This window comes from Pleurodeles waltl, chromosome 4_2 (genome assembly GCF_031143425.1).
Source record: "Pleurodeles waltl isolate 20211129_DDA chromosome 4_2, aPleWal1.hap1.20221129, whole genome shotgun sequence".
Taxonomy (NCBI): Eukaryota; Metazoa; Chordata; class Amphibia; order Caudata; family Salamandridae; genus Pleurodeles; species Pleurodeles waltl.
In genome coordinates this window covers 399068392-399090247 of record NC_090443.1, presented here as the reverse complement: position 1 = coordinate 399090247, position 21856 = coordinate 399068392, and the positions used below count along the sequence as shown (strand labels likewise).

The window sequence follows — 21856 nt, the reverse complement described above, 5'->3', positions numbered from 1 at the left end:
ATTTGCAGGAAGCAGGAAGAATGAGCAATGCTGACATGAAGGCTGATACTGTTGTGTAAATCTGTTCCTGACTGGCATCAGTACACTTAAAAAAATAATAGAGGATATTTCTAGGCCCACCTGTCCCATTGCCATGTTTCTGGGTGAGGTTGTTGGGATGGAAATATGAACCTTTAGAAAATTACCGCCCTAGAATTCAAAGATCTCATGCTTAGTAAGTTCCGAGGGGCCTCCAATAAGAAGAGTAAGGCCAGACTTTAATTTGCATGTGGTGGGCACCAACATTCACGCTGTTTATTTTTTGTCATGATCAGACTTTGACGCAGAGGAACAGGGAGCAAGGCAGAAAGAAGGGAAGGAGGAGGGTAATAGGAAACTACGATAACACAAAAAAGGATGAAAAAGTACCTGCTGGAGAGGGATAAAGGGAGAGGAAGTGTAGGGCGGTGGAAGAAAGCGGCATGAGGTAAAATTATATCTAGGCAGCCTTGGTATTTGGCATTGGTGTTTGGCTCCTAAAAAAACTTGGGCACCTGAAATTGTTTTTTATTACAAATCAAATACTGTTGTATTGTTTGCAGATTTAGTAAATAGCTGGTTTTGATACAGTTTGGTTTTAGTCCTGGAGTTAGTTTTCTATATCCAAGAATGACTTTACCATCTCAGTTATTGGGTGGGATAGTTCGCTTAAATGTGTTGATGCCACTTTAGGGAAAGTGGGGAGTAGGAAGGGGGCACTCCTCCTCCCTGTCAGACGTATTTGGTAAAACCTGAATGCATATCTGATTGACAGTATGACCCTAAGATTTTTGCAGGGTTTCGTCTTTCAGCACTGCTGAATTTTCAACAGTCGTGTCTCACCTTGAGTTACTCACAGACATTGCATCTCCGCAGGAGAGGAGTCACTCAGCATTTTTGTGGACAAGCAGAGGCTGAGCAGGAAGTTGGGTGGGAAGAACAGTTCACTAGTGACCCTGGAGGCCTTACACCAGCTGGCAGCTTCCTATTTCATCGACCGGGAGAGCACACTGCGGCGGCTCCACCATATACAGATCGCGACAGCAGCCATTAAGGTAAGGCCACTGGGACGTGACGTGTGATGTATTTGCTTTGATAGGCTAGGCGCCCACTAGAATGGAATCCATGATGTCCACCATATATACTGATGTGATTTAAAAGCAGAGATACAGTTTAAAGGGAGGGATATGGTCTTAGCTGCGAGATTTTGTGATCTCTGTAGTCTAACTGTAGTGTTCAGCTATTGTCCCTGTTTACACTGGGCTGGAAAATTCCGACTCCTATGCAATTTCAGAATTATTAGTTGGGTAGAGTTTACCACACCCAGTAATTACCAAGTGGGCTAAAGTCTACCCCTTCAGTGTTCAACAGGTACACATCAAAAGAAAAGGTCCAACCTGCTGATATTTACTTGGGAAAATCCATGGAAAATAAAAGGAAATGGGCTTTTGATGGAGAACGCATTTGATGGGCTTAACTTGTAATGCTTAATATTTATGGATCTGGGAATAACTTAAATTACAATGGAGTAATTTTGATAATTCCCTGTTAGTCTATGATACAAAACTACCCATAATACCGTGATAAGGTCTACATGCAATATTGAGAGTAACTTGGAGGCAAAAATCCTAGCTTGAAGCACATTTAGCGAGGCCCAGTGGCTGCTCGTGCTGCTGTTCGTGTTCTATTGCACTAAGCACTATCTTCTTAGTACAAAATCTATCCTTTCATTGATCTTCAACATGAGAGTTCATTTTGTGCTAAGAAACCAGTGCTCAATGCTGGGAATAAGTTGGGGAAAATCCTATCCCAAGTGCACATTCAGCGAGCCTGTGCGACTGCTTGCATCGCTATTCATGTTCTGTTGCATTTAGCATTACTTCTTGGTGCAAAATGCCCCCGCGTCCACGCACTGCTACTCATGTTCTGTTGCATTTAGCACTATTTCTTACCGCCAAATGCATCCTTGCATTCGTTTTGGACGTGAGGGGACATTTTTGCACTAAGAAAATTTTGCTAAATGCAGAATTACTCTCCTCACATGAATCTGCATCATCTCATAATTTTGAGGTTTACCTCTCCTGGTAATTGACCCCTGGAATATCAGATTTAATTGTGTGCGATATATAGTGCCTCCCCATTCGGGTACTCATAGTCATGGTCATTGTTTAGCTTCTTAATGACATTGCAGTCACGAAGCCACACAAGAAGGTCAAGGAAGTATATTCATGAAAGAGCGTTCATAACAGAGGGGCTGTGATCAACAACTTCCTTTGTCCATCACCAGAACTAGTGGGTTAACTGATTACAATGCTTTTCTTTAAAATAGTTGATCTACCCCATTCACTAATTTAGCTCTGCGAATGAACGCTGCAGGCGTTAGTCGCTGGTAGGAGTTACTGTGTTGAAAGGTATCAGCACATTTTACACCTTGGAGCCAGTTCACGGCAGACTTATTGACTAGATAGATAACCGACCTATGCAGGATACCAGACATCTTAGCGAGGCAGGTACCTGATTTACTGACAATTGCAAGTTGACTCAGAGAAATGCCTGCCCTTTATTCCTGTGGGAATCCAGCCTGGACACGTTGCGGAGACAGCGCTCATAGTGGTCTAGGATGTGGTCTACTTAAAATTGTCGCCTGGGGCAGAGTAGCTGTGCTTCTCCACTTTAACTTTTACATTGGGTTCAACACTATGCATCATACCATGCTCCTGTAGTGCCTGCGTAACAATGTCAGAGTATCCATGATATCAATTCACTAAAATGGCAAGGGGCCAAAAGTGTAATCCTGGGCCCTTTGACCTCAGATTACGTCACAAGATTAACTGCTTGCCCCACCCGTAGCACCTATTCGCTATAGAGGGGCTATGTTAAAGGTAAGGAGTGCAAATTGGAGAAAGTAAATGCACCTCTTAAAGCCCTTCTCATTTTCTGCTCCTGTTGATGGCCCCTGAGAATAGAGGTGACAAAATCAGTGGCAGAGGTATTAAAACGCAAGCCCGGAGTAGCAGAAGCTCCCTGGAGCTATCTCTGTTTGCGATCCGTGTTCTGGTGCTCCTCTTTGCTTCTTGATTTTCTCAAGTGAAACGGACCTTGGGCCTGATTTAGAATTTGGTGGACCGGGTTACTCCGTCATAAATGTGATAGATATCCTGCCGGCCGTATTAGGATTACATTATATCATATGGTAATCGGTATACAGCGGACGGGATATCCGTCACGTTTGTGACGGAGTAACTCGTCCGTCAAAATCGAAATCAGGCCCTTTATCCTTCATAGAGAGATCTTGCCAATCTGCATCTCCTCTGTGGTTGTTAATTGTTGCATGATAGCACTTTTTAGTATCAGTGCAAGTTTTTCTCTAAGGTACCTTTGAAACCAGATATAGCTTTGAGTTGCTTTGAAAGGCACCAGCTTTGGTAGGTTGGTAAAATCTCTTTGAGAAATTGTCGAGGGGCACTTGGCTTCGTCCTTATGGTGCCAAGCAGAAAGAACCTTGTTTTGACTGCAAGAAAAGCAAACTCAGTCATTCCTTCGGATCTCCCTCTATTTTTTGAGAATCCAGTAATCCTTCATGGGAAAGTGGAACTTTTGTGAGGGGGTGCTAGAGTCTGATAACAACTTGGAGCCCCAGACACAGAGCTACGTGGTGAAAAACTGCCCCTGGTTATGTATCTCTTTCACAGTGCAATGCCTGTTTTGTCCGAAAGAAATTGGGAGTTTCTTATAGTTCCTACATTAAATGCCCAGTAATGTTCTACTATTCAGTGTGTGCATGGGGCCTATTAACCCTTTATCAACTATAAGTACAAACACAATGTAGTGCAAATGGTTTGAGACCCGACAGGAGGAGACATGTATAAGCTACTGCATGCTAACTTCAGGATATCATTTCTTCCTACATACCTGGGTGAAGCCTGTGTTACACTAACTGAGGTCTGCTTATAGTTTCCAGGCCCGAAGTAATCTCATGGGACAGTGAAGTTTGGCAGTCAAAGGACCTCATATATGGAACAATTTTCTCTCTTCTATTTGTAAGGCCCTGGGGATAAAGTATGTCCCCATCCATACCAAATGAAAAGATATTGACTTGAGCTTGACAGATGTGTATGTCAGCATCATGACAGATAGCACATAAACAGTTTCTTATTTAGCTATATAGGTTGTTTGCAAAGACTACAGAGGAAAGTCGGACAGGTCTGTACAGCTAAATGTAAAGCTAGGCCCACTATGCTATTGATCCGACTGGATGCCCTGTCATTTATTTTGTCATTGTTACTGCACACTTAGTCCTAATTTCAAAGCAGAGGTCAGGCCGCCACATTATGACCGTGGTGGTTCGGCCATAGTCTGACCTCCAGCATCGCCACTTTTCAGCCGCTTGGCAGTGCTGGCAGTCCAAATCCACCAGGACAGCCCTCGGGATTACGACCACTCTCTCCACAGGTGTTTACGTGACAGTTTCACTTGGCATGGCCAGTGCAGGGGCCCCCCTGGCCAGACCCATTGTGCAAATCACTGTGATTTACGCGATGGGTGCTGGTGCATCCGATGCACAACAGCATTGCTGCCGGCAATATTATGAGCCGGCGCCAATGTTGTTGTGCGTTTTCTGCTGGGCCACCGGGAAACTTATAATAGGGCCAGCGGGAAGGAGACTGCACTGGCGGTCTCATAAATGCATGAGTTTGATGGGTGGACTTTTCTACCCGCCAAACTTGTAATGATGCCCTCAGTGTTAAGTATATAGAACCTGTTATATAAGTATACATGGATTTACAGGGAGTGGCTATATATCTATGCTACCAACTATGCACCAACTCCTTAGGCAAGCAAGGACATTGCTTCTTTGAGATTGGGGATTTGCTAACATGGGTGCACCCCTTTCCTCCCACTGACCAAAGCCCTAGGACTCTGCTGGGAAGCACTTAGAGCTGTGGCTTGGGTGTTCTCAGGTGAAAAATTAATAGGGTTCCTTCTATGGTGAAAATCAAAACAATGTAGTGGGTACAACTGCAACAAGCACCTTCGGATTTTCATCTTTGCTGCTGCCACGTTGACTCAGTTTCTCTCCTCTCAGGTGTGACCATCTCTGTGGCATGGAATTGGAAAACCACTTCTATGGCTGATTCAACTTTTGCCTCTCTTTAGTCTGATTACCGCAGGGAGTAGAAGTGTGCAGTATCCGCTTTCATTGAACCTTTGGCCTCCTTTGTGTGATCATCTGTATGGTTAAGGTGTGGGAGAACTTTGAGATGACAAGCTTATTCATACTTAGCCCTTCCATGGAGACTCCCATCAGGGTGGCACATGGTAACACAATTGGTATGTGGCATTATAAAACAACATAAACTTATGGAAGTGATGCCTTTCAAACTTGCCATGGCCCTGGTCAGCCTTTATTATGCTGCCACCTATTACATGCACTGCACGTTACTTCAGTTTGGATGGTTTTTGGTGTGAACTTGCACTTGAGGCCACTTTTGAATGTGAGGCAAACCATTCATCTTCATTTTGCGCTTTTCTTGCACCGTTTTAATGTCTATATATTTTGTTTACAAGGTGACGGAGACCAGAACAGGCCCGTTAGGCTGCAGTAACTACGACAACCTGGACTCTGTGAGTTCCATTCTGGTGGAGAGTCCAGAGAACAGGGTGCAACTATTGGGTAAGAGCTTCTAGCATGTTCTTCCTTGCACTTCATCTCTCTCAATAGCTTGGGTCATTGCATCAAAAATAACCACCATGTGAGTCCAAGAGAGAATTCTATGCAGTAGCTACTGGTACAGTTTATTGGACCAACAATATCAGCCCAGTCAGATTATAGCATTTTATAGAGGACAATTAACTGCAGCTCCCAGATGGGAGATGAGATCTGATGTCAGATAGTGTGGTGTTCAATTTAGGGATATTGTGTATGTCAGCAGAATATGTCAAAGCATTGTGCTCAATATAGGTCTAAATATGGTGAAAATAACTACAGTGGTATAACATTTTCCAGTTAAACGTATGTATTTATTTAATGATTGTTCATATAGCGCTGCCTTTACCAAGTTAGGTGTCAATGCAATTTACAATAAAAAAAATAAGGATATATAGTAAACTACTGAGTAAATCATTATATCTAAATCTATATGCCAGTTTAGTTCCATGATCTTATAATTGATTGATTTTAGCTTTGCGGTGCCTGCAAGCAGACAACACAATTCAAAACCTACATTTTGTAGTATATGATGTAGTACTACAAGATGCAATTCACAAACCTACGGGTGGAGATCTCCACCTCTGCCTCTCCTATCTTTTTTGTGAGGTGATGGCAGAGATCTCTGTACACCTAAGTATACTACTCTGTAAAAATGTAGGAGGGACCGGTGAAGTCTTATGAAAATGAGGAATATTTACTCAAAAATGGGTGGGGGCGAGGAAAAATTCAGAAAAGGGAGGTAGGGATATGCTGATACAAAAGACACACTCACAAAAGATTTAGGTAATTGTAATTCACAGTATACTATTCTAAAGTTACTACAGCCTTAAAGAGAAATCCAAACCAATCCACAGCAATTTTATATATGGCAAATAAGTGCTAAAGGATATACTGTAACAAGTGGGTTAGTACCACTTTCTTGAATGGGAGGAGCTGTTGATTATGTCTTAGGGCCAATAAAAACAAAGCTGAATTGCTCACATTAAGATTGCTACCTAGTCAGTGATGTGGCTGTTATCAGTTGATTGTAGGGTACCTTTATTGTGAAAGCTATGTCTAAAGGCCCCCAGTTGAAAATTCCTTAATGTACACAAAATGGGTATGAACGTTTTAACCTGTCTCTCCCAAACAGGCCATGCACTTTAAAAATGTAGGCAACAAGGGGGGCTGGTTTTAGGGACTAATTGGAAGAGTGAAAGGAAAAAGAAAGATTGCTAGTGCATTGGTGCAGGCCCAGGAAAATGTAATTCTGCGTTGTACCCATAGAAAGTATACAAGAGATTTTTTTTTGTGTTCTGCTTGCAAATTCTCTGAAGGTCACCCTCGGGTTTAGTTCAGCCGGTGGGGTGATCCAGAAAATTCAAGAATGGGTGTGTACTGTCCTACCTATAAATGCCTTGAGCCTTGTTATATGGAAGGAGGCGAGGCTGAAGGATAGTGACCTCAGATGGAAGGCCTGTTGGGCTGGTAGGAAGGCCATGGAGAGTTAGTTCATGGTACAGAAGTGAAAAGTCTCAAGTACTACACTGAGAATCTTGAGTCTGTGATCATTCATAACTGGCAGCCAGTGCAGGGTCTTCAGCATACATATAATGTGGTTGTGTCCAGACAGTTTGGTGTTGGGCCATTGGAGGGTCTTTGCAAATGCAGCCTAGATAATTGCAAAGCCCAAACTTGATCAGTGTCTGAAATCTAACTCATCATCTTAAAGACCATAAAGTACAGACAGAAAAAATCTCAACAAGGCTTCATGAAGAGAAAATAGAAACCATTTGTTTAAGAGCTAGAATGCAATTAAGGGTTTCTTCTTCAAAGAAACCTACTGCCCAGTCTTCAATCCCTAAATCGCTGCAGCTTCTCCAGCTGGAAACCCAGGTTTTCTATTGACCTCCGAAATTACCAGGAAGCTTTAGGTGTTATCAGTCACAGAAAACGTTTGGGTACGAAGCATGCAATGGTCCTATACTCCAGCCCTCCCATTGAGCTATAATCCCACAGTTACTGGGTCATACACACTCTTTGGGGTTGGATTTCCCAATAGAATATACCTGGGCCTTACCAAGACACATTGGCGCAAATTCCTGGAAGCCCCTCTCTTGATGATTTGGCTGTCCCTTGACCGCCAGAAATTCAGTCACGTCTAGTAAGGAGACTGTAGCTACACCAGCTCTTAGCCATGACCTGCAATGAGTGTGATAATAGCACAGCCACAGATGGACAGGTCATTTGGCTTCTTTGACTTTTCCCCAAAAGGTAGAGTGTCCAGATTTAAAAAAAAACAAAATCGGACCAATATGCAAACACAGAAGCAGGACTACAATTTTGAATGGACCAAGGGGGTACAGGATAACTCAATTGACAGCGATGACGAACATAGAAACACAGATAATGAGGCAAAAGGGGCATTAAATGCAAATTGTACATACATGCAGTACAATGTGTTAAATAAATTGGTTTCTGCCAGGGTCTGCCCCTTGTTTTTAGCACTTGACACTGTGTTCAATCAATCCTCCCTGAAAACCATGATACACATGTATGTACATGGTATTTCTGTAGTACAAACCCAGTGAAAAGCCAGCGGGTCAAAGACAAGCATAAAGTCGGCAAGTAAGAGAAGAGGAACCTGGGTTGTGGACAGTTAACTATACATGCCAACGTTTTGATCCTGGCATGAGGGAGATTTTGGAAAAGAAATCGAGGAAATTAATTTTCCCCATTGATTTACATTGAAGTGGAGGAGATCTATGGTTATGGTTAATACGCGCTAAAGTTTTAAGTTAATAAGTGCTAAATTTGCAAGGACAGATGACGAAAAGCAGAACTGTCCCAGCAAATCTGGACTGCCTTGTCACTCTAAGGGAAGGTTGCGGGCTAGGGCTTGCTTTCAAAGCAGGATTGGCTGCTGTGAGCCAACTATCCTTATACTCTCCTATGTCTAGTAGCAGCCTCGGTCAATGTGAGTTTTTTTTTTACATGTTTGACAGGACTGATTTCTTATCTGTTTCCAGTCCGTCAGAATGTTACAGATTTCAAGAAAGTCAGTTTCAGAAAACAACATCAGAAAAACAGGGAATATCGCAGTAAACAGGAAATGTAATTGTTGCCGTGCAACTCTGCTATGCTGTATTAATTTCTTGGCTTTCACTGTTCTATCTCCTGGAGGTCTCCAGAAAATGTACCCAATGTTCGAAAAAATTGATTTTTCTGACTGGCAGCAATTCAGCATTCAGGCTTTATTTTGTAGCACTTGCACGTAAGAGCAGAGTATGAGATATAGGCAGAAAATGTGAACCTCAAACCAAAGAGCATCTTTGGACCATATAGGCCCAAATGCACAGACTTTTCTAGCAGCCTGCCTGCGAGGCGTTTTCTAATTTCATGCAGATAGTCTGAAGTTTTTGCAGGGCCTGAGTCAATAAACTGAGGCAAAGCCCTTCTTTGGACAAGGACCTGTTTGAAAGTTTTAAGAGAATTAACCTCCACACTTGGACCTCTCCAGACCTTGAATAGCTGTCAGCTTGCTTAAAGAAATTATGCACTTAAGTCATATTATCGTGTGGAAAAGCATGGCCATATTTTATTCTTGCATGCACAATCACAATTCAACTACCGGTTCATAAATCATCATCCTGACAGGTCATAAATCAAGCGACGGTGTCATAAATCACTATGACATGTTGATCATAAATCATCAGGCAATGTTATAAATAACAGTGACACCATCAATCATTGTGACGGAACCATAACTTATTTGCCACTGACTGGTCATATCATACATGTCAGAGAAGTCATAAATCATAGTCTTCATATGTCCTTTTATTAAACCTGACTGTTCGTGCAATCATACATGCCGCTGATTGGGGGTTATCAGTTCTCTGTTGTTTTTTTTCCATTTTTTGTGCAGGGGAGGTAAGCTTCTTTTTGGTGTTTAGGCTTAGCTCGCTACCTTGTCTGTGAGTTTTGTTCCCGGCCTTCTGGTTCTGGGCTGTGAGTGCTGTGCTCTGCTTACTCCCCCCAATCGGGCCAGCTCACCCTGTCGTAAGGCATCCCCAGGTGAATGGCCTTGTTTCTTGGCACACCACCTTGTGGGTGAGCCTCCTTAACCAACCAGATGTCTCCCCTTTTTATCCACTCAGCATTGTGACATCTGCTGTACATAGGTGTGGGTGGGTTTTCAGACCGCCGTGCTGCCCTTGCCTCAATGTGTGTTATCCTGGAAAAGGAGGGGGGCGGCGCACGCGGCCTTATATGCCCCACAACCTTCCCTTGCAGGTTGCCTACCTGCTTCACCCATTGAGGGGTTTAAACTGTATCTGGGCCCCCATTGGCCCTCTGTTTCGCGCTAACCTTGGCGTGCTCACTGCTCCTGTTGGGGGGCATGGAGGAGGTAGACCCCCTTAGATGAGGCGGCCCGGGTGGCCCCAAAAAATGGTTAAACAGGTTCTTGCAGGTCCCCAGTGGATGTTAAGGTGCCGGCCCTCGAGGCACCCTTCAGAGGCAGCCTTTGCCAGTCCTGTAGGAAAGAGGAAACACGGCAGAGCGGGCCACTGACACCACGGAGTGGTATTAGCAGTGTTAGTTGCCCCATTATTATTAAAAAGCCAGCTATGGTTTAAATCTATACAGAAACGATGCAGTAGGATATTCGGGGCCATGAAAAAACACCAGTCCTGGGTAATAATAACCCCTCTGCCCCAACCCTGCTTCTGATGGGCTTGATTTCATGTGCGTTCATTCCTCATCTTCAGTTCACGCGCCAAGAAAGCTGTCCAAGCTCTTGCCAGCTTTCTCTTGTTTCTGTCATGTCAGCTCTCACAGCCACAGTCTGCGATTAAACCACTTGAAACTGTTTCTTCAGCTCGGCAGGGCGCCATCTCATGCCCCCTCATTCACCTGCACTCCCTGGAAGAAGAGAAATGCTGATATGTGGAACGGATCTCCTTTCTTACAGGAGGCGGGAGTCCGTAACAGGAGAGAAGGGATTTGAGAGCCAGTAGTGGGAGATAAAAATAAAGAGGACTTCCAGAGGCGGGTTTGGATGGGCACAAGATGTAGAGGGCTACTTGAGAAGTCCCCGTTAGCGTCACTACACGTCAAGGACGAAGCAGAAGCATAATGTTTTGGGTGCAGCCATGTTTAAATGTCTATCACTGAATTTGAACCAGAAGACCATGTGTGCAGTTAGGTCCCACCTCGCCATGTTCAGAAGAAACAGAATCACCAGGGCCGCGAGGAGGGGTGTAATTAATGAAGACTGAAGGGTCATCAGCAGACAAAATGGGGGCCTTTCTGTGAAGTCTGACCAGTGCTGCTTAATTTCTATCTGTTGCGAAACCCATAAAAGGGAGATGGTTGGTGGAACAGAAACTGTAATTGTAAATTTTATTTATATTTTAAGTAAAATAGTGACAGAGTGAGAAAGCATGGATAACAAAGAATGTTCAAGAGTGAGAGAAAGGACAGAAAGTGTTGTGTGGCGGAAAAAAGAGGCGTGAGCAGCTGCGGCTCCTCCGCTATGGCGGAGGAGCGTCGCCCCCACCGCCAGCAGCAGCAGATGCAAAACTCATAAAATAAAACAATAATAAACTATGTTTATTATTGTTTTATTTTTAAAGTGCAGGGCCATTGTGATGACGAGCACGGAGGGAGAGTGATTAGCACTTTCTTCAGTGCGCATGTGTGTTTGGTTGGCCGTCACGGGCTGGCCAAACACACATACACTCTGTGCTCTCTCCAACCTGGCACTGTGTTAACAGGTTGTAGAGAGCAGGCAGAGGCTCCCAGTCTACCTGGGAGCGCTGAGCCAGGGCGCTCCAGCCAATCTAAATGCTACTTTTATGCTGCCAGCAGCATGAGAGCAGCGTTCGGATTGGCCACAGGCCAGGCTGGGAGCCTGTGCCTGCAGTGGAGCCAGAAACTTGTGGCATGGTGGCGGGGAATCAGGTACGTTTAAAAAAAAAAATGTATTAAATTTTTAGGGTCGAGCCTGCGTTGCATGGGCTCGCGCATGCGTATCGCAGCGAGACGCTTTAGTTATTAGAAAAGGGCTTGGAGCCCTGCAGACAACATGTCAGTGTGTTTGAGTGGTTCGAGGGCTTGCCTAGTAAAATCTGCTTGCTTTCATTAGTGGAAGGCACGTCATGCCTTTTCCGGTGGTTAGCCCTCCTCGAGCGCAGCGACCAAGTACAGAAAACATGCGAGGCTCGCTGTTTTCTCTCGGATCGTGGACTACTTTTTCTCTATTTTCCTAGCGCGATTTCGCTTGGCAGAAGTCGAGCGCTTTACACAGTTAATTTAACTTTTTCGGTTACGTACATAAAAGCACTTTTGCCGATAGATGAAAAGTCAGGTTAGGAGTTTACAACGCGATCAGCTCTAACATGATAAAACGCGAGACCCGTTGCATTGCAAATGCTTGTTCTGCTTGTCGTCGTCCCCTCTTTCCTCCCAGGCGCTGACCCTTTTCCGCACCATGAGGCACGACTGGACACGAGATCAAATCAACAAGAGGCAACCTTAGTATTCGGAAACGATCCAGTGGGCGTGCTTCTATGATAAACTTTGGGCGTCTGCACTTATATGTTTTTTAACAAATTAAGCACGGAGGCAGCCGCCCCAAGAGCCTGGCCTGGGCAATTGTCATCTGCCTTGTCCATGCCCTTCCGTCGGCCTCCTGACCAGGGCTTAGGAAGAATCAATACCAGTGGGAAGCGGGATCGGTGTTAACAGGCACTTTGCGCATCGGCGATCTGATTACACATCACTTCCAGCGTGAAACAAATCGATAATGTATTCAAGGGATCTCCGGGCACAGACACTCAGGCGCAAGCTGCCTACAGGCCAACATTTTGAAACTGTAAAGAGAGAAAAGTTGAAAAACACATCGGGGAACTGTATGTTCACCAATGACTTACACTGTTGCGGAGAGACTTTTAGGCAAGAGACAGCTAAAGTAAAGTAGTATTTGGCTTAAAAAATCGGAATTCCCCCTTCTGAATTGAGTCTTTGGCATTTCTGACACTGGCGGCGGGGAGTAAGAGGAGAAAGGGGGATCCTTGAAAAAAGAAATTATGAGAAGACAGAAAAGCTGCAGACCAGAGAGTGGCAGGAAAGAAAAGCAGAAAGACAAAGTAAGAGAAAGGAAATAAGACAGCGTTTGGGGGAACAAGAGAGAGAAAAGAGCCGGGAGAAAAAGAGAATGGCCTAAAGAAAAAGAGGGGGAGAGAAAAAGAAGAAAAGAGAGCAAGACTGAAGTTGATTGCGTGTGAAAAGGCGTCAGGGTTTTTAGTGGGCCGGGTCCCTCCGGGTCTCAGGTCCGGGAGTATTTTAGAAGGGACATTGAATTGGTCCCTAATGGGCCCTGTGTTTATGTCCTAAACTTTACTAGGAGAAACATTGACGATTTCTGAACAATTTATGTAATAAATGTTCTGGTAATGTAGTTCCTGCTTGGCATGTTTTACTGAATCTTCCACTTCTCTCCCCAGGATGTTGTGTCTTTGCATTCTTTTGTGCGTGTTACTGTTGTATAGCCCATGTTTTGAACTGAGGGGTAGATTTATGAAAAGTGGCACTGCACCTTAGCGCCCCCCTAACGCCACCATGTGTGTCCTGTATTTAATATACGGCGCACCATGGCGGTAGTTAGGGAACTAGCGTCAGAGATTTTGATGCTCGTTCGGAGCTTTGCAGGACTAGTGTAAAAAATGTTGATTCTAATCCTGCAAAGCCCATTGAGGCCCATTGTAAACAATGTTCCTTTTAATGCTTGCTCTGAGCAGGCGTTAAAAGTGCCGAAAAATATGAGGCAAAGAAATCTGTTAGATTTCTTTGCGCCATTTTTCAGCTCCCCTAACAGGAGAACGCCCCCTTTGCATATATTATACTTTATGCAGGCATATTGTAGCGCAAAGGGTTACAAAGTGGTGCAATGCATGCATTGCGCCACTTTGTAAATTTGGCGCTACAGTTTTGGACTTGTTGAGCCACATTGGCGTAAAACAATTACACAAATGTGGCACAAGGAGGCACTAGGGGCTCCTAAATCTGCCCCTGAGTTGCCTCCACGATTGAGAGCTCTGGAGGCAGTGGGAGTTTCTCTGGGGGACTGTCAATGGGTGAAAGGGTGTTCAGGAATACCTGGCCATCAAATCCTTGGCCTCCCTGCAAGGCGCGCACAACCTCTGACAAAGCCAATAGTCAAGGCTGGTTTTAGGTGTATGTCAGTTGTGTTATTATATCTGGATGGACTAACAGAAAGCTCAGAGAGACACCAAAATCCTGGTCGGGTGGCAGACTATGGTAATCACAGAAATTGAGTTTACATTTTTAAGCTATGCCTATAACTTCACAGGCCACACCCCTTTTTGAGACCCTCCATTTTTTTCAGCCTACTTAAAACCCGGAAGGGCAGAGAGGGGGAAAAATAGGGTTCGATGAAGACAGGGCAGAGACAGAGAAGTAGGCACTAGACTGAGGTGTCAGCAGCAGGGAGAGAAACATACAGAGTGAGAAAAAATATATAAAACAGCAAGAGAGACAGGATAAGGGACAAGGAACAGGAGGGAGAGCAGAAAAGAATTAGGAAGAGCAATACCGAGGAGAGGGATGAGGGAGCCTGTGAGAGGGAGAGAAAAAGAGCTGCAAAGGAAATAAGGGTGTTAGAGAGTAAGGGTGATAGAGAGAGAGGTGAAGAGAAAGTGAAGGGGAAGGACTGAAGAGAGTTCTTGTAATATAGAGATGAAGAGAAAGAAGGTAGAAATTAAATACACAGTGATATACATGGAATTTTAGAAATAAGCGAAGGATGAAAGGATTGGAAGGTAAAACCATAAATAAAATATGTGTGAAGGCGTACGAAGAGGCACACAAAATAAATTAAAGAACGAATGAAAAATACCAAGAAATGAGAAGCATTTTTTGAAAGATTCATTCTATTTACAGACGTATCCCGTGTTCCATCAAAGCAACATTTTCTATTTTTATCTAGTGTTTACCTCTTCAAATCTTCCCAGTAGCTCCTTGTAGTTTTTTTTCTAGATATTGCGGCCATAATAATTGAGGGAATAATAGCGATAATACTAAGGCCCATATTTATACTTTTTTAGCGCCGCATTTGTGCCGCTTTTGGACGCAAAAGCGACGCAAACTTACAAAATACAATTGTATTTTGTAAGTTTGCGCTGCTTTTGCATTAAAAAATATGCAAATGAGGCGCTAAAAAAGTGTAAATATGGGCCTAAGTGCTTCTATATAGCGCCTTAGCTAGTTTGTTTCTAAGATCTGTAAGGAATGTGCTAGGGTAGTCATTGTCCAACTCGAGAAGCAAGCTAGTCCCCCACCTGCACGCATTTGTGCTCATGTAGTTCAGTGCGAGGGCAAAACCAGAAGTATCGCCCAGCGTTTGATGGCCATCAAACTCTCAAAAAACACAAAAGAAGCAAAGGTAGAAAGAGGTGACGAATGCTAGTGAGAAAACGAAGAAATTAAGGACAAAACGGAGCACTGGAGCAAAAATAGAAAAAATAGAATGCACAGGAAAGGGGGCCGTGGAGGTTGCTAAAAAGAAACAAGAACAGGATGGGTTGGAAATAAGAAAAATGTGATGGAGAATCAAATAAGATAAGATGAGAAAATGTTGAACAAAGTGTGTGCAGCTCATTATCAGCGGTAAGTAGGGGCAATGGAAGAATGCGATTATCCAGCTTCTGCCTTTTCTGCATGGTTTTGGATTTGACGCATTTGGCACATAAGCCATCATGTGCTTCATAATCTGCAGATTTCAACTAAATATTTGTTTGTATCTGAAACAGATTAAAAGCTACTAAACATGTAGTGACAGGTGTTCCAACTTAGTGAAACTCCTTCACAAAAGTTGAGTGGTCATATTTCAATTACTTATTGCAGTATTTGGGTGTTAAACTCGTACTAATAAGGTGAAATCTTTGCCCGGACAGTCTTCCCATGTGTAAAAATTTAAGAAATTTACTATCACAAAATGTGCCTCACTATGCCACATAAATAGCCATTTCTTGCCGCATAATTTAATCAATCCTGCCACATACATTGGTCCTCACCTGCCACGTAATTCCAGTGGCACTGGGAACACGTTATACTCACTTGCATGTCTCCTTGTTCTGGTGTTTCTTTAAAAAAATAAAAAGATAACTGTGATATATCAAGCTATCTTTCCGTGGTGGTCTTCTTTTGCCCATCCAATTCTTCTTCTTAACGCTTTACTCTTTCTCTATTGCTTTTGCTTGCCACTTTGATTAAGTTTACCACATCTCTCTATATCATCATGGCCAGCACCTGTGGGTTTCTTGTTTTCCTTTAACATCCTAATGCATTCTGGGAGTTGTAGTCTTTGTTGATTTCAGCTGAACCAATTGCACTAAACGGACCTGAAAACAATGGATTGTAAAGAGGGAGCTTTAGTTTGGAGCCTGGTGACCCTGACGACATGGAGTCATCTGGTGACCTGAGCCTTGCTGTCTCCTTGTCTCCCCCTTTATCGGCCCTTATCCCTTCAATGATGATTTTTCACCCTAGTCTTCTGACCGCCTCCCTTTTCTTACCCCTCTCTCAGGCCTCCAGGTTCTGCTGCCCTCCTTCCTCAGGGAGCGCTTCGTGCGGGCCGCCCTCAGCTACATCGCTTGCAACTCCCAAGGGGAGCTGATTTGCAGTCAGCGGGATTGCTGGTGCCGCTGCCACCCTGATCGCCCCAACTGCAACTGCCCGGAAGGCGACATCCTGTCCATGGAAGCCAGCCTACGGCAGATCAGGGACATCTGGGCCAACCAGAACAAGGAGTTTGAGGAGTCAGGTGGGTTACAAAGAGGTGCAAAATGTATTTTTTTTAATGCTAGCCAATCTGTTGTTTTAGCTGGTGGCAATAATTTCTACAAATAGTGACATATTTAAAAGGACCTAGAATATCAACATCCGAAATAAATGGTCCTATGGAATTGTTATTAACAGTGCCAGTTTCCTGATTCATTCGTGTAATACCCAGTGACTATATACAATGTTTCCAATTATTTTAATTGCACGCATATTTATCGTATGTGGCCATTCTAAAAATCTATCAATCAGCCAGCCCTCCTGGACCTAACATTGGATGTGTCTGTAAATGTAGATTCATAGAGTTTCGAAACGATTTTAAATTATTTATAACATATATAGTCACCCGAAGGCCTTGGAGGCAGAAGCGCACTTCATGTTTCATTTATATGATGTTTATGCCGCAGGCGCAGAGCATGATCACTTGCTATGAGCTGTTGGCAGGACAAAGGTGCAATGTGTCTACCTAGCGCCAGGGGGAGCAATTGCTTCAGGAGGGGTCTTTGGATCACACCATGGGTTTAGAAGGGTGAGTGCTGATATGTAGAGGCAAGGTTAAAACGGTAAATTCCCCCGCCACTCACATTTGTTTTTTTAACACTTCCAATTCTAGGGTGTTTCCAAAATGCAGGATCAGATTTTGTCCCCTCCTTTTAACAATAGCGTACTGCAAACGTAGTAGCGTAGTCAGTGTGTCAGGGGCCCTCGTGCAAGGGAGGAAATGAGCCCCCTGTTGCTGTTTCAATTGTAAAATACACCAATAATCAGGGAGAACGGACCCCTTAGGCCTCTGGGCCCTGGTGCACTGCACCTGCCGCACCAATGGAAGCTACGCCAGTGCAAACGTGTATTTACAAAATTGCTGAGTTGTTTTTTCCATAGATTTTACAGGGGAAACCTAGCCATATTTGCTTCGGGAAGCGAGTTCGGAAACGGTTCAAAATGCAGTAATTGGGTTCCTTGCGACCTCGGCTCACAATTCACCTGTAATGCCTCCTGGGGAAATTCTGCTGCCTGCAGTATTGCTCTTTCCCCAGGCAGTATTTGGATGTCAAGTTACGTGGCCCACCTGAAAAGGCTCTAAATGAACAAAGACATTAAAGGATTGTTGCCCCAAGTGTCCCCAGGGCGCCCCAGCAGTATCAGCTAACCTAAACAAAAAATGCACGAAAACTGCAATGGGGACCCACTTTATTTTCTGAAGAACTATTACCCTAGGACAGTAATTGGGGTTACCAGAAGGCTCTTTGACCCAGTTTTGGCCTCTTTTACAAACCATTGTTTTCATGTGTGAAGTGAAATAGGATGAATTCGTTTTTAATCAAAAACCCAGGACTAGAACACTCTGCCCTTGGTGACATGGAGTCATCTGGTAAGGTTACTAACAAAGAAAATATAGAGCACCCTAAATCCCTAAATGAGATTTATCTTGTGTTTTTTCGTATTTTATGCATACACATGATTGCAATTTACGTAGCTAAATCACAAAGGCATCTGCCTATGACATGCACAACTTTCATGTAAAATGTCCATCCATCCATGTTTACTAATCAGGCATTAATTTCACATCTGTACTAGGCCCAGGCGAAATATTGTGCACCATGATGTAATCTCGCTTAGTTTCTGGCAGTTCGCACTCTTCTTGTTACTCGTAATGACGATAATCACACCACTACACCACATGGCACATTTTAGAGTCTGTTTTAGAAACATCCTATCACAAGAGCATGGAAACACTAAATGGACAGAACGCAGAATTTGTTTGTCAGAGCCATTTTACGTTGTTTTTAGCATAAAATGCGCCCTTGCACCCAAAATGAACGCAAGTACGCATGTTGTGCTGAAAGAAATAGTGCATAAGCTAGATCAGCATTTCTCATAATATTTGGTATTGTTTGGGAGTGTCACATAATTTCTACCAATGGATATCATGCGAATTTCGCTCAGGACTGATCTGTATAGCATAATTTCATTCAGCCCTTAGTCAGACATACCCTTAAGGCACAAAGTATTTGTGTGTGGTGCCCAAATATCCTCATAAATCATTTTGAAGAAGAAGAATTTTGCATGCCCCCAATAATTTGCCAAGAAAAGTTCAATCCAAAGAAGGGAAGTGTTTTTTAACAGTCTATATTTATTTATTTATTTACAAACGTTTACATGTATGTTTATCCTTTCTAAAAACAAGCGTACAGGCATTAGATATCTGAGCAGAGAATATTATTTTCATTGATCTGATGGCATTAGAGGAGGTACTAAACAAATATAAGTTCACATAGGGATTTCCACTTCGACAAAAATCCCATGACCTAAACAAAGATATCGGAGCAGGCCTGCCCTGTATGCTCAGTACACTTCAAAGTCCCACAGGATTTTCTGCCTGGCAGGCCTTAGAAGGCCTTGGAAGCCAGAGAACAACTACTCTCACACCTAGCTAGTTTACTGCATCAGACATGCCAAAGCAGACTCTAAGGACCTGATCCACAAAGGTAAATTTACAAATGTACATTCGGTATTCACCATTTCCAAGTGTAGCTTTACACCTACATGCAGACTTGCATGTCTCCATCCCCTGAAACCAGATGGTTGAGACAGCTAAGACAAAATTTATGAGTCTTAAAATTACTACTGATAGCATATGACCCATAGGCAGAGCTCTCTGCCACGGGCTATAAGCATATTAATTATTTGGAAAAAATTTAAAATAAAGTGCTAAATAATTAATTACTTAGAACTAGTAAAATAAATTCATTAAGGGCCTCATTTGGATTTTGGCAGATGGAAAAGTCCGTCTGCCGAAATTCTGACAGGGAGGGTGCCGCCATTGTGGCAGCCTCCCAGCTGGACCCATTATGAGTTTCCCACTGGCCCAGCAAGAAATGGCCTTCAGCATTGTCTTCGGCTCGTAATTGAGCCAGTGGCAATGCTGTAGTGCGTAGGGTGCACCAACACCTGTTGCAATGCTCACTATCTGCAAAGCAGACAGTGAATATTAAGATGTTGCTGGCCAGGGGGGCCCCAGCACTGCCCATGGCAAGTGCTTGGGCAGTGCAGGGCCCCCCCCCGGGGCTTCCTGCACCTGGTCTCCACTAGCCGTTTCATGGTGGTGCTACTGCCATGAAATCACTGGCGGAGAACAAGATTGGAATCCCCAGGGCAGCGCTGCTTGCATCGCTGCCCTGGCAGATTTGGACCCCCTGGACTGCCAGCCCGTCGGGGTGTGGAATCTTGGCGGTGCTGGCAGTCTGACAGCTGCTCGACGGCCGCAGTCATAATGGGGCAGCCGGACTGCCGCTTTGGCAGCGGTCTAACCGCCACCATGAACCTGGCAGTCATGAGACTACCAGGTTCGTACTTCAGCCGTAACTGATTAAATTAGATGGTTCTTAAATCATTAAAACATTAGGTTCATTTATATTATTTTTTAATAAAATGTTTTTAAAACTCCAGCCTTAGTAGCATTTTAATATTTAATTAAAGGCTACATGTTTTGTGTAAATATAAAGTAATTTAAGAAGTTTTTAACTTTTAGTAAAAGTTAAAAATGTTAATTTAATTATTTTTTTAAAATACCCCTCAGCTGAACTGGAGTAGGTTTACTACTGGTTTATGACTGTGAGCTCTAGTAAATGTAGAAGTGTAGTGTGTGAATAGCAATGATCTTATTCTTTAAAACGTTGAAATCAATTTTAACATTATTTTCTATGGCGTTCTAATTTATGACCCCCTTTTCCATTATTTACTATACGAGGATATTGAAGTGCCAGTAGAATGCAATGTACACTGCTAGACTTACTCCATCCCCGAGCCGGAGTACATTTACTACTGTTTTAGGTGCTTTTTGGCTTTTGTAACTTTAGAAGTGAAGTTTGTTAAAACCAATGACCTTACTCTTTTGTAAGTGGGTGCCTGTTCCACCCTAAACCCCTCATTAGCCCCTTAACCCCTCCTGTTTAATAGTAAATGTTCCCCATTTTCCAGCTACTCCCTGGTCCTTCCTGCATTTACTACTAAATAGTAAACGTGCATGTGTGAGGATTTCCAATCGAAAATATAGGAGAGGTGGTGATACAGATTTACACTCACAGGTTTGTAAATTAAATTTTGTAGTAAGTAAAGTAGTATTACTTATGTACTACTTTACATAAAACAAAATCTTGTTTGTTAATTAAGCCCCTGAGTCTTGCTGTAGCATCTAACAACAGTGACCTGTTTGTGTTGCAGGCAGGAAATGTAGTTGATGTCTCTATAGGCATTATAAGCGAACAAGTGCCCAACAATATTTTGATGATTTGGTTATTTGAAATGACGTGAGCTATCATAAACCATATGCTAACCATGTGTAAGACTTTGCATATCATAAAGCATTTAATGGGCAATGCCAGAAATCACCCCTAGGAGCAGTGCAAAGAAGGTCAACGATCCAGACAAAAGAGACATTTTTCTGCCGGGGGGCCTGGAGTGCCCTCGGCACATGTAAAAAAGGCCAGTTCGAGGGATTTTGAATTAATTTAGTGCTGCTACTAGAAGGCACCCGAAGGCAGCTGGCCTAAGTCGCCTAGCCTAATGCAGCTGGGTATTCCACTTTATCAGAAAACAATAAGTTTTAATTAGAGGATTGAACATTTTTGGTGGGGCTAGGGATGAACAGGTACAAAGTTTACATTGAGCAGGAAGTTATACAAACTTATTCTTCTGTGAGCAGAGACAAGATTTGAATTTCAGCTAAGATCGCAGAAACACTACATACAATGAATACATCTTAGCATTTACTTTGGAAATTCCAAAAGTGTGTGGCATACACAGCCCTCATTTTGTCATCAAAATTCTCAGAGCAATATAATAAAAAATAGCAAAAATGCATATTTCGTGATTAAGCAAACCCATGCTACTCTACTAATGGTCCTTATAGCTCCTTTTATGTTTGGTTGGAGGCCCTGATCATTATATAGGAAGAATAGTTGTGTCATAGGTGACTTCTCCTCTGAGCCTCCATCACACGTGAGTATGTCAGAATGGTAGATTGACCCTTGAATGTTTTCTCCCTGGTCTCCAGTGTGTAGGAGTACCAACCATATGGATTTTTTGTATTTTATTACCTCCTTGTAAAAAACGTATTGTATGCTTCCAAAGACAGAGGGGGGAGCTTCATGCGGTTGATGTTACACGTCTGAGCTATGTGATGCATACTTTAACAGCATCAAAGTCATGACTAAGAAAAGAGCGAGCACCCGTTTTCAAGATCTTTTCGGAAGGATAACTGTTCTAAAGAGTGAGCCAGGTACC

General features: G+C 43.3%; 1 protein-coding gene across 1 annotated transcript in view; it reads left to right on the top strand.

Annotated features, from left to right (window-relative positions):
- BRINP2 (BMP/retinoic acid inducible neural specific 2) overlaps positions 1 to 21856 on the top strand; it is a 152548-nt gene that overhangs the window by 115847 nt on the left and 14845 nt on the right. Inside the window, exons 4-6 of the mRNA XM_069231560.1 lie at positions 895 to 1073; positions 5587 to 5692; positions 16317 to 16553. Coding sequence (XP_069087661.1) covers positions 895 to 1073; positions 5587 to 5692; positions 16317 to 16553 — 522 coding nt within the window. The remainder of the gene's footprint in view (positions 1 to 894; positions 1074 to 5586; positions 5693 to 16316; positions 16554 to 21856) is intronic.